Raw genomic sequence first — 13,275 nt, 5'->3', positions numbered from 1 at the left:
GGAACACCCTCCCACCAGATGTCAAAGAGAAAACCAACTACCAGGCTTTTAGGAAACATCTGAAAGCAGCCCTGTTTAGGGAAGCTTTTAATGTTTAATAGATTATTGTATTTTAACATTCTGTTGGAAGCCGCCCAGAGTGGCTGGGGAAACTCAGCCAGATGGACGGGGTATAAATAAATAATAATAATAATAATAATAATAATAATAATAATAATAATAATAATTATTATTATTATTATTATTATTATTATTATTATTATTCAAGACAAAACCTGCTCACATGCAGATGGTGTTGGATACTATTATTAGCTTGTCGTGGGTGCTTTAGTTGAGATTCCTGCATTGAAGGAGGTTGGAGTAGAAATTCAGGCACATCCATCAGGTAGATCGTGATCCACTGGTAGATCACTGGATGTCTGTGGTAGATCACTGGTAGATCACTGGCTCCTCCCAAAGAAGCTCAACAACTTTGGCTCTCCTTAAAAAAAGCTCAACATTTTTGCCCTGCACCCCAAAGAAAGAAACGGGGCTTATCCCCCCCAAAAAAGCTCTACATCTTTGACCTGAACCTCTAAAAAAATGGGAAAAAAATCTCAACGAATTTGACCTGAATGCCAAAAAAGGGGGTAGATCACCGCCAGTTTTTAACTCTGTGAGTAGATCACAGTCTCCAGTCTCTTGGGAGATGGCCACCCCTGGATTAGATGATCCTTGGGGTCCCTTCCAACTCTATGATTCGATGTTCCCCTCCAGGTTGCTAGCATTTTGTGGGTGGGATTCGTAAATTTAGGTTTATGAATTTAAAGTAAAGCTTTCACACCAGCACAACTAATTTACTTCTTAAAAAAAAACAAAAAACTGGGGTTTTTTGTGGTTAGGAAATTGATGCAGAAATGCACCCCAAGGTGAACGAATGATGAAAGGGGAGGTGTGTGGCCATCATGTGAGCAAATCAGAATAAAGTTTCCTTGCCATATAACTTTTGCTCAAAGCAGAAAGAATGCTCAGTGGTGACCAAACATAGTCTAACCTCTCTGTGTTTTATGCAAGCAAACCAGCAGGGTGAAAGCTCAGTGAACAAGTCACCTGTAGGAGCCCCTTCTTCCAAAGACCTATAGGGTTCATGACTTCCCTCCTTTTCTTGCAAGAGGAGTGCCCTTTAAATTCTGGCTGTAAGGGAGACAGAAAGTAGAGAAAGCTGCCGCTTTCTGCAATGCAACGTGCTGCACTTATTTATTCCTCGAGGAAGTGGTTTGGTTTGCAAAGTAGCCAGTTCTTGAAACCATCTTCTCCCTGGCCCCGAGCATCTCCAGCTGAAAAGACCATAAAACCTGCTAAAACAATATTTACAACTGTGTCTGCAATATGCGACTGTGTATTTATAGCCTTGGGTCAATGCTGACAAATAGGGATGCCTAATTATTCCCCCCCCCCAAATGAAAGAAACAACAGGGGAGAGGGAGGGAGAGTGGGGAGAGAAAGTGAATCAATGCATGCATGCTTGGGGAGAGAGAGAGAGAGAGAGAGAGAGAGAGAGAGAGAGAGAGAGAGAGAACATGCTCTCCCCCCCCCCCCCCGCGCCCTGGGTCTGGTCTGTGGGCAATTGAGCGGCGCTGTAAATTGTTATGTACATACCAGATGTAAGTGAGCATTAAGGGGAAAGTGGGGCGTATTTGGTGGAAGAGGCAAGGCTCGGAGTCTTGAACTGATTTGCCAGCTCGGATCAATCCAGCACCAGGCCCAGGTGGTTCTTGTTGGGATTAGTATGACAACTTTAGCCTGGCTGCCAAATCAGCTGCAACGGTTTTGGCTGCCTCTGCTCTTCTGCTCCAAACCGAGAACAGAGCGCAGAAGGCTCTCCTGCACGGGAGGCTTTTCAGCAGAGGTTGGGTGGCCTTTGGTCAAGGATGCTTTAAGCTGTGATTCCTGCCTTGTAGGGGGGTTGGACTAGATGACCCTAAGGGGTCCCTTCCAACTCTACAATTCTGTGATTAAGAAGGGGTGTGTGTGTGTTTGTGTGTGTGTGTTTTATTGTCTGTTTATTGATTTATTTCGAACCATTTTGCGTTCACTCTTCAGGCCTCCCTCCTTCCCTAACTATATGCCTGAGCATCATTCCTGCATTGCAGGGAGTCGGACTAGGTGACATATTTGGTTCCTTCCAACTCTACAATTCTGTGATTCTATGATCTGGGCTAGGAGAGATTTACAGGGATGGGATGGACAGTGGATGGAAAATGGCAGCCTTACAGAAGTGAAACGGGTTTCAGAAGGAAGAGCTGAATGTCGCTCAGCTGGTTGCTGTTGGGTTTTTTTTTTTTTTAAGTGTGGTAAGATCTGTCTGTATACTCTGGACCAGCTCTGCACATATCATGACCTACCGAGCTGATGAATCCAGATGAATGGTCCTGCCAGATGGTTGTCAATGCAAGGCTGCTGCCTTTGCAGTCCCAACAGGGCCAGGAGGTTTAAAGGAGTTCTAAAAAGCAGCAGCAGCAACAGCAGCCAGGCCATATTTTTCCGCCTTCAATATGACCACAATGCAGGGGGAATATTTTCCTGGCATACAGATGAAGCAACAAGGAATGCTTTGCCTGTTTCACGGCTGGGAAGGTGAGGTGGACACTTATGCATTGTCAAAAAAAGAGGAGGCTGTATCCAACCCTGTTCACCCTATTCAGAGTAGACCCATTGGCATTAACAGGCACAGCTAATGTAGGGCCATTAATTTAAGTGGTCTCCTCTGGATATGGCTCAAGAAATGCACCCCCCCAAAAGTCAAAAGATGATACAGATTTGCATAGATTCTGCACAGGGGAACCAACCTGGGTCCCAGGTTGTGGATGCCCAATGGCACCCATGACATAGTGTGACGTCATGATGTTGTGACGTCATGACGTCATGTTACATCAACCTGCCGCAGCGGCGCTTCTGAGGACTGGCAGGGCCTCGGCCGTGATCCCTGAGGCCTTGCGCATCTTCCCCTGTGACTTCCGGGAAGGGCCTCCGACGTGACTTTCAGTAGAAACCAGAAGTTGCATCGGAGCCCATGCTGTGGGTGCTGAGCACCCACAATTTTTTGGGTGGGTGCCTGGGCCCCCAAGGCCCCCTGTAGTTGGTGCCTATGATCCTGCATATTTAGACCTGGATCTAGGTGTGGTTGGAGAGTAAGGGGCTGCTGAGAAGTAAGGGATTATTCCCCCTCCAATGTTTTAAGAGTGAAGGTGCCTATCTGAATCAAGTGGCAGTGAGTTCCGAAGTGTAGGTGCTCAGTTTCTTACAGCTATGGAACAAGTGCAGTGTTGCACCTGTAACAATGTTAGTTCCTGCTTATTTAAGTAGTCGAGTGGGCACTTGTGGGATAAGGCAAGAAAATGCCCCAAGCGGCAAAGGGCTTTATATACTGTACTATAAAACACCCACTATTTCCCCCCTATGTGGGGCCAGCTTCTGCAGGATGAAGTGCCCTTTCAAGTCATGAATGGAAAAGTGATTGTATGCGATGGCAGGGTGTCTCCTGGGCCTGTAATACAAATGTGACAGGGGAGGAAGAAGCCGCTTCTTATAGTACACATGCCTGTATGATGCGTGGATTCGTGGCTTATCCCCCTTTTGGTTTTGCACACTCCAGAGGCTTGTGCTCATGAGGTTAAACAGAAGTTTGGTGTCTATACGAAGTCCGTGACCCTCCAATTACTTCAGTCTGGTGTCGCATCTGCTCCATACATTTCTTGACTTGGGTGTGGCAGGATTCGAATACAGCCCTTGCCAAAATGATGACCCAGGTTGGTGTGGGCCATGTTCGGCTGGATCCTCACTGTTTGGTGCTTTGCTTTTAATCTGCGTTCCTTTTTATAGGATACTGTTGCTGGATGTGTTGCTTCTCAAACCAGCTTCACCCTGACTGCAGTCCTTAAACTCTTCCTAATCCAGTCTCTGTCCAAGGTGGGAACATCTTTGCACAGAGGGAAGGTATCCAAGTGGAAACGAATCTGATACTAATGGAGCTGTGCTGATGTGAACGGCTTTTGTGGGGTGGAGATGGAAAGAGTTGTGAAAAGTACCACCACAACTCCACTGTGCTTGAAAAAGGCAATATGAAACTCCCTGGCTGGAGTTGATGTCCAGAACATCTGGAGGGCAGCAGCTTGGCTAAGGCTGCTCTAAAACATTTTGACTGTCTATTTTTAAGGGTTATCTTTTTTTTGTCGGTTTGTTCTTCACTTCCTCTGTTTCAGCAGATGTGCTTTGGTATGACGTCAGCTGGACGTTGGCTCCCAAATTGCAATCTGGCCAACACTTGATTCAAGGAGTCGTTTCAAAACACAGCTCAAAATTGCTTGGGCGGATTCTCCTTTTGCCCTGAGAGGCATTCAGAAGTTCCAAAGTCAGGTCTGTTATTGTGAAACAACAATCCCTGCCGATGTGAACCAGCCGCCCCCTATATCTGATGGACTTAAGTGGTTCCCAAGTCAGTTGTGCGGAAGTCTTCGCCCCACCCAGGTCTGCAGGCTGCAGATAAAAACTCTGCCGCACTTTCCTTGATTGCTTAGTTTGAGATGAAAGAGAAGTGAGTTAAGAGCCCCAATCTGAATTATTCCCAGGGCTTTCTCACTTCCCTCTGAGTTCCCTTTAGCTCATCTGCTGCCTCCTGTGTGTAGTGCACTTATTCCACTGGAATATATGCTCTAACCTTCCAAAACTAAGAGCATCATCGGCCACTTATTGCCAGGGATGGAGAAACCCACCAATTTTGTCTTTTCCTCAGGCTTCTTATATTTTCAGTCTTCAACTTAGTTCACCCCATTTCCACATCAGTTAGTAGGCAACAAATGGCAAGAATTTTTGTGAGTATTTTTTCTCGATGTGTGCATTTTGCAAACAGTTTGCCTGAATGTCACATCTTTGTGTACATTAGTCTCAACAATATATGTATTTTTGGTATGCCCAGGCTTTCGCCTAAAATAATGCATTTTGGGACACAGTTTTTTGGTTGGGGAACTAAACAAGCGCAATGAATAAACTTGTGTTGACAATTCGGAGAAGTGCGAATTTTGAAAGTTAGCTGCAACTGAGTTCACTTACTGGTTCATGAAGTGCACCTTGGGTAGATTGGCAATAAAATGTGAATGGAATGAGAATCTCCCCACACCTTCCATGTGGTTGGTTTCCCTTTGTAATAGCTGTATGTAGACAGGAAACATGCATAATATGGCCCAGAGCGCAGAATTCAGTCTTCAATGAGTTTCAGTTTTGTTTATTTAAATTGAACAGTATATTCCTTTCTCTTATGACAGCCATCAAGTGTTTACGCCTGCAACAAATTCTCAGAAGCCAGACGTTGATGGTGCTGGGGTTTGTGGGTACAGTGGTCAGTGAATGGGGGCTTCAGCACCCCTATCAACTCTTTGGCCTGCCCCATCGCTAGCAAAAATAGACTAAATTGTGCCAGTTTTTATAACAAATTAAGGTTGCAGGATTCAACCTTCCTGGATGAAGAATGCTTTAGATCAGGTTCTTGATCTTTTGTGAGGTGAATTGTACACACAGCCAAGGAGCTAGGATAACAAGATGTCTAGATTTGGGACTTTTAAAATTTGGCGTTGCGTTGGAAAACTCTGTGGACCCTTGGGTGGTTTCCTAGAAAGGATTGCTTGCTCTTGGAGATTAGACAATTTTTGTTGTTGTTTCGTAGTCTACAAAAAAATGTACACGCACAGGTGTGTAACAGTGAGCTGCCACAAAAGGGTTAGAATTATTTGTAGCTCTGGTTGACCAGCTGGTGATATGTTTGCCTCTTCCACCTTATCCAGCACCTTCTACATGTTTTCTGTATGAATTCTTTCCATACCTCTGTGAGCTCTTAAGGTGTTTTTCCTAGTGATGCCCCACAATCGTCTCCCTATCCCCTATGAATTTTTCGACTTACGAATGGACATCCGTTGGCGGTTTTAGATGGGGTTTACTCGGCTTACGAATTTTAGATGCAGTTTACTCGACTTGCGAATTTTTCGTTTCCAATGCATTCCTATGGGGAAATCGCTTTTTCCGACTTATGAATTTTTCGACCTACGAATGTGCATTCGGAATGGATTAAATTCGTAAGTCGAGGTACCACTGTAGCTTGTTTTGCTGCTACATCACACTGTTGACTCATGTTGAGCTTGTCGTCCACCAAGACCCCTAGATCCTTTTCATATGCACTGCTAGTATGCCAGGTGTTCCCCATCTTATATTTGTGCATCTGGTTCTTCCTGCCTAAGTGCAGAACCTTACACCTGTCCCTACTGAAATTCATTTTCTTAGCTTGGGCCCACTTCTCCAGTCTGTAAAGGTCATTTTGAATTCTGATTCTGTCTTCTGCGGCATTAGCTACCCCTCCCAGTTTGGTGCCACCTGCAAATTTGATGAGCATCTTTGTTGCTGCATCTCCTTTGAGTATTTGGATGTTTACAAAGTTTGTCCAGGATTTTCAAAATGCTCGACATGCAGACACTAAGAGTAACCAGAGTTGGGGCTTCCATCATAGCACAGCACACTCTATGCATTAGCATTTTCCAGTATGAGGTGAATCTTCTCCCATGAGCAGCCTTCTGCACATGAAGTCATGGCGAACAAGAGGGCTGCTACTGTCATGGGGCCTGATTGATCAAACTGCCTCCACCAAGTGGTTTTTCATATGTCTCAGCCCTCAGTCAGGATGGGCTAAACTGTTGATTTTGGGTTCTTTCAGTTTCTCATTCTTCCAGTCTCAAATTGCAAATTTGCAGTTTCGATTTCCAATCTTTCAGGTGTGTGTGTGGGGGGGCACACACACACATCCGCGTCAGCATTTTGGTGTAGATTTCTTAAGCTGTTTCCCCTAATAAAATGCTGTGGGTTGTTGTTGTTGTTTGCTATTTTGACTAATATAAATGATACTGATGATTATGATAGCAGCAACAGCAACAGCAACAATTTATTTTTATTATTTATACCTTGCCCATCTGGCTGGGTTCCCCTAGCATATTTTAAGACATATGATTTGGTTAGAGAAGTGCACCAGATTCAGAGAATTGCAGATTTTTGTAGGACAGCTGTCTTTATTTCACATATTGCTTTGGAAGGTGTGAATTAGGGAGGTTCGCATTAAAATCTGAGCATAACTGGATTTCACCCTCACTCCGAGCTCTTAGCTATTTCAACTCCAGAACCCTCTCCAAAAAAAGGGGGGGAGGCAGTAGACTGTCGGTGAATCTTTTGCTCCTGGTTCCAGTAAGTTCCAGTTAAGAGCAAGAGCCCAGGAGTTTCACTTAACAGTTGGGTGGAGGTGCAAAATATCTGATTCAATCTGCAACTCTGAGGCAAACGCTAGTTTCAGGTAAAGCCTGCTTGGGCAGCTGCTTGCCAGCTCAAAGAGGGAGCATAACTTGAGTTTCTAGTCTAGTTTTGACAACCATTTTTAATTTTTGCTTTCTTCTCTTTGGCACCCAGGAGGCCCTCTCCGTGGTGAGCGAAGATCAGTCCCTCTTTGATTCCACCTACGGCGCGGCTGCTCACCTCCCCAAAGCAGACATGACAGCCTCAGGGAACCCCGATTACGGCCAGCCCCACAAAATCAACCCTTTGCCTCCTCAGCAGGAGTGGATCAACCAGCCAGTCCGAGTCAACGTCAAGAGGGAATACGAGCATATGAATGGATCCAGGTGAGGAAGGACTAAAGGCAGTGCTATTTTTCTAGAAAAAAGAGGTGCTAGAACTCACCATTAACACTTCCCTTGTTCTCTTATAATGGCAACGGTGCCCACCGGAACTTCAAAAAAGCCCCGACAAAATGGCCGCCTTGGTATGTGTCAACCTTGGTTCCAGCTTGGGATTCTGTGTGGGGAAGCTCAGAAAGGCACATGGAGGAGATCCTCACCTCTGGAGTTCAGGTTGCACTCTCCTACTGCAGGGCCAACAGTCTTTTCCCCCCCCTCCTGAGGTGAAATGGGAAAGTGAAACCCTGCACAGACCCCACCCCACCCCACCCTTGCCAGCCTCGCTGCTTACTGGAGTTCTGTTGCTGTGGCTTCCAGGTTCCGGCAAAATCTCTGCAAGATCCCTCAGAGACCTCATGTGGCCTTCACAAGACTCTGGTAAAGTTGCACGAGGCCTTCGCAAGTTTTCACAGGACTCTTGTGAGATCTCGCTGGAACCTGGAAACTGTCGCTAATTCTCCTCACTTCTCCAGCTGTGTGTGTGTGTGTGTTCTCCCTACATCCAGGTAACCAATGCCAATCCTCCCTCCTGGAATATAATTTGGTTCTAGATAAGAGCCTCTGACAACTTGCCATAACGTGGAAGGAAAAAAGGGAGAGCTGTTGCATGAAATTCCAGCACACACTGAAAAATAGGGGTGGGGAACTTGCTCTCCCCCCCAAACGTTGTTGCTGGACTACAACTCCCATCATCCTTGGCCATTGGTTTTCATACTCCAGGATAAGATTTTAGGGTTGTCAGTTTGTGATCCAGAGGTGCTACATACATATACAGGACACCTGCCTCTAGATATGTCAGGGGAATCAGAGCTGGTGCAGGGATGCCTTCAGCTTGCTCCATTTCTCTCCTATTTCCAGTCTCTGCCTCGCTTCTGCATCTGCTTAGTGCAGTATCCAATAAACGTGTCCCATCAGGGCATGGATTTCTGCTTGTCCGGCAGAAATTCTGCCCCATCCCAAGTGCTCTCTGAACTCCTCCCCAAATTGTTCTGGAGTTTTGGGGGGAATCCCTAGAACAGAGGTCACAGGAGGAGAAGAGAGGGGAGCTCCGTTGTGCAAGCACTGATGATATGAATTTTGTATCACTACTTTGGATGCAACCCCAGGACTTCATTTTTGCACTCTGGGAAGAACAAGAGGAGAGCAGGCAAAGAGGACTTGGGGTGTGTGTGTGTGTGTGGCATGAGGACCACCCACGGCTGCGTCCCCTCTGCATCACAACCTGGAAACCCAGCACCAGAGAACAAAATTGTTCTGTGACCTGCGAATACAGCGAGCTTCTCTGTAGAGCACAATTTCTTTCTTCTCCCCAGTAGTTTTGGCAAACTGGCCTTTGCACCTCATAGAATTGTAGAGTTGGAAGGGACCCCCTGGGACCATACAGCAATTCAGGAACCACAGCTAAAGAATTCCAGACAGATGGCCATGCAATCTCTTCTTAAAAATCTCCAATGAATAAGAGCCCGCCACATTCCGCCTTTCTGATCCTTGCCAATCCCAATGCAAAGGCAGACAAATGGAGCCAGCAACTGTCGGGCCATAGGTCACCCTTTCCTACGCTTGTTTTCAGAGGGGCTACAAACAGGCATCTTAGCTGTGGTGTGGTTTTGCCCTGATGGAGCTTTTCATCCCATGATCAGCAATGGGTGAAACTCGCCAATCACTTGCTGTTTAGCCTCCCGTACGATGCCACCTTTTCTTGTGGCGTTCTTCTTCCCTGCGCCTGAAATAAGAAAATTCAGAAGCAGCACCTAGAGGCAGATAAACAGAACTGGTGGCTCGTTCAGAGGAATCTTGTGCTCCAAAAGAAATGGGGACAATATGTCCGGCTCCGTGAGCCAAGGCAATTTGAATTATTATCCTTACAGCGAGAACCAGGTAAATATTTTCTAGTGCCTGAGTCTGTGCTGGATTAGCAGCTGTTATTGTTTTTGCAAACAGGACAACTCTGTAAGAATAATGCCCGGTGCTTTGATTTTAAGGTTGCTTTAGGATTATGGAACTATTGGGATGGGAATCTTAACCCCGACACCTTAGAGACAACAATGTTAATTCTGGGCTCTGCTGGCAGACTCCATATGCCTGCCCCTGGGATATTTTCTACATTGAAACAATTTTTTATTGTTGTTTTCAATAACCACAACAAACAAACAAACACCAGACAGTAGGAATGTCAACCTTTACAATTCAAAAATAAGAACTGATAAAAGATTCCCAAGGCCAATCTTTAGCCCCAGCAAACTCCTGCTACCTCCACAGACCATTGTGGTTGGTTTTGGCGAATCAATTAAAAAAATCTGCCTGTTGTAGCCATTGTAATGCACCGTGCTAGGTGCTGTATGCTTTTAACTTATATTTAAATTACTTATTTTATTATTTATTATTATTATTTTATTTATTATGGTGCTGGAGGAGACTCTTGAGAGTCCCATGGACTGCAAAAAGATCAAACTTATCCATCCTTAAAGAAATCAGCCCTGAGTGCTCACTGGAAGGGCAGATCCTGAAGTTGAGGCTCCAGTACTTTGGCCACCTCATGAGAAGAGAAGACTCCCTAGAAAAGACCCTGATGTTGGGAAAGATGGAGGGCACAGGGAGAAGGGGACGACAGAGGATGAGATGGTTGGACAGTGTTCTCGAAGCGACTAGCATGAGTTTGGCCAAACTGCGGGAGGCAGTGAAAGATAGGCGTGCCTGGCGTGCTCTGGTCCATGGGATCATGAAGAGTTGGACATGACTAAACGACTGAACAACAACAAAACAACAATTTTTTTTCTTATGTAGTGTTGTATCTTATTACATTTTATTTACTTCACCAAATTTATATACTGCTTGATGGTTAAATACACACACACACACACACACACACACACAAAACCGTGAAAGTGATTTACAAAAAAAAATGCATTTTGTAGAATTTGAGAGGGTGGGGGTAGCAAGACCATTTCATTTTTTCATTTTTAAAATAATTTTATTTCTCATTTTCATTTTACAATTGCAACATTAGATAATAATCCCAATATCAAATAAACATTTAATGTTGACATCCCTCACCCTTTCTATGGTTCGCTTCATTATTTTATTTCCCACAGCATATTCTAATTAACCCCTAACTTTTCATTTTCTCGTTTTTTATCTCAATAATTGTTACTGCTGAATTTACTCTATTGCTGTTAACTTTTTAATAGGCTTACAATAATTTTTCAGATATTCCGCAAAACATTTCCAATCTTCTTTAAAAAAAATTTTAAAAAAATCTTGGTTTCTTATTCTATTAGTCCATGTTGCCATTTCTACATATTCTATCCATTTCCTCTGGTGTTCTTCCTTTGTTGGTATTATAGAGCAAGACCATTTCAGGCCAGGGTCTCAAAATTACCTCATGGGTTAAGTCTAACAGCTGCCCACCACTGAAATGGGGGAGCACCATGGTCATATCAAAGTTAAGAAAAACAACAGAGAAGGTGGAGGAAAATCCAGCACACAACTGCACCCACCTCCAATTCCTCACTTCTGTATTTCACCTTGTAAAAATACTATCTGTCCCATTGGATGGAGTTTGCAACTTTCAGAAAGTGCCCTTCTCCATGTGGAATGGTGATTTATCTTTCCAGGAAAACAGAGTGTGTGTCTGTGTGCATGTGTGTGTATGTAAACCAGCACAGAAAGTCCTCGGACAAGGCGGACCCAGTTTAAGCAGCCCTTTAAAATCTCCAGTGGCCTTGATTTATCCCAATAGCTGGGAAGCCTCTTCATGGCACTCATCCTGGCTCCTTCACATCAGGGCCCAGAATACTTACCTTTCTCCTTGGATTAATTCATTGATAATGCCAAACTGATCCAGATAGAAACGCCTACTTATCAACCGCAGCCGTGAAAGAAACAGAGGCTTCAGATGCCTGCTCTCATTGTTATCTTGGCTATTCTGATTTCTCTGAAGCTGAGGCTCCAATACTTTGGCCACCTCATGAGAAGAGAAGACTCCCTGGAAAAGATCCTGATGCTGGGAAAGATTGAAGGCACAAGGAGAAGGGGACGACAGAAGACGAGATGGTTGGACGGTGTTCTCAAGGCTACCAACATGAGTCTGACCAAACTGCGGGAGGCAGTGGAAGACAGGAGTGCCTGGCGTGCTCTGGTCTATGGGGTCACGAAAAGTCGGACACGACTGAATTACTGAACAACAACAAGTCTACAGGAGATGGAGGGTCCTTGTAAAGCAAGGCAAATTGTCCCCATCTTTGGGTGGCGGGGGGGGGGGGGACGGGGACACAGAAGGCCAGTTGAAATCTTTGTGAAATTTCCTCCTTTTGCAAATGCAAGGGGAGAGTTTGATAATAGGCTCAAGACTCGGTCATCTTTGTATATAGCCTGAGTCCCCTCATTGGCAAAGTAGCTGGTGTCCTTGGCATCATGCCCTGCAGAAAGGCCTTGCCCCCCCAAATAATGCTGACACCCCATGTTTGCGGTATGCAGGGTCTGCCTCCACCTCCACCAAGTTCATCTGTTTCTTGTACCCCACAATTGTTTGGCAGAGCTGTGACTCTTGGATTCTGAATAATAAGCATGGTTTCTTTCTTTCTTTCTTTCTTTCTTTCTTTCTTTCTTTCTTTCTTTCTCTCTCTCTCTCTCTCTCTCTCTCTCTCTTTTTGCCTCTCCCTCAGCCCCCCTCTTTACAGGGCTCCAGCTGCCTCCCAAGGAAGCAGCCTTTACTCTCTTCTTCACCTGTGCTTCCAGCCAGGGATGGGCAAATCCAGTGCTTTTTTTCTCTTAAAAAATGTTTAGGGGTACTCTCATTTTGACTCAAGAAAATTACCATTTTATAGTTCAAGTCGGGAAAAATAAATACAGTAAATGGACAAAAGTACAAAGATTCACAAAATGTTTAGGGGTATGCGTACCCCTGCATCCCCCCCCCAGAAAAAAACCACTTGCTCTCTGGATCTGCCTTTCTGCCAATCAGTTCTCCACATTTCCACACCGGTTTGCAATTTCTTTTTTAAAGCCTTCGTGAAAATTCATCCTCATTCCCGCATGTGAAATTCCCCTAATTTGTATGCAATTTTTCCCAATATAGATTTTCCCCTTTTTGCAAAGCTATCTCCCCAAATGCGATCCATTTTGCGGCACTCTATTTTGCGAACAGGTCCATTTTCATGCACATTTTACCCCAGTAAATGCATTTTTGTACCCCTTGCTTGCAAAATTCAGAAAAGTGTGAATTTCAAAGGCAGAGCATGTCCATCGTGGCTAGTAGCTCTTGGTAGTCCTTTCCTTCTCCAGGAATCCATCTACAAAGCCCTGTGAACTTAGATGGTGGGAAGGCCCATGGCACATGCCCTGCATCCAGTTCTTTATATCTCTACCTGGACTAGAAGAACTGCTAGCCACTGTAGACAGTGGTGAGCTAGAAGCCCCAGTGGACTGACCTAATATAAGATCCTTTGAAAACCTTAGGTGGCTTTTAAACAAAATAATTGAGACAACTGCCATTCTCATATTCATCAGAGAGACCGTTTGTGGCTTTCACTAT

General features: G+C 44.9%; 1 protein-coding gene across 3 annotated transcripts in view; it reads left to right on the top strand.

Moving 5' to 3' along the window:
- The window catches only part of FLI1 (Fli-1 proto-oncogene, ETS transcription factor), a 111,241-nt gene that overhangs the window by 58,538 nt on the left and 39,428 nt on the right, over window positions 1-13,275 (top strand). For all 3 annotated transcript variants that reach the window (XM_033171589.1, XM_033171588.1, XM_033171590.1), the window contains exon 2: window positions 7,477-7,688. In XM_033171589.1, coding sequence (XP_033027480.1) covers window positions 7,477-7,688 — 212 coding nt within the window. The remainder of the gene's footprint in view (window positions 1-7,476; window positions 7,689-13,275) is intronic.

The sequence above is a fragment of the Lacerta agilis genome, chromosome 15 (assembly GCF_009819535.1).
Source record: "Lacerta agilis isolate rLacAgi1 chromosome 15, rLacAgi1.pri, whole genome shotgun sequence".
In the NCBI taxonomy this organism is placed as follows: Eukaryota; Metazoa; Chordata; class Lepidosauria; order Squamata; family Lacertidae; genus Lacerta; species Lacerta agilis.
The sequence above is the reverse complement of the archived record's forward strand: the minus strand, read 5'-3'. Positions and strand labels throughout refer to the sequence as shown.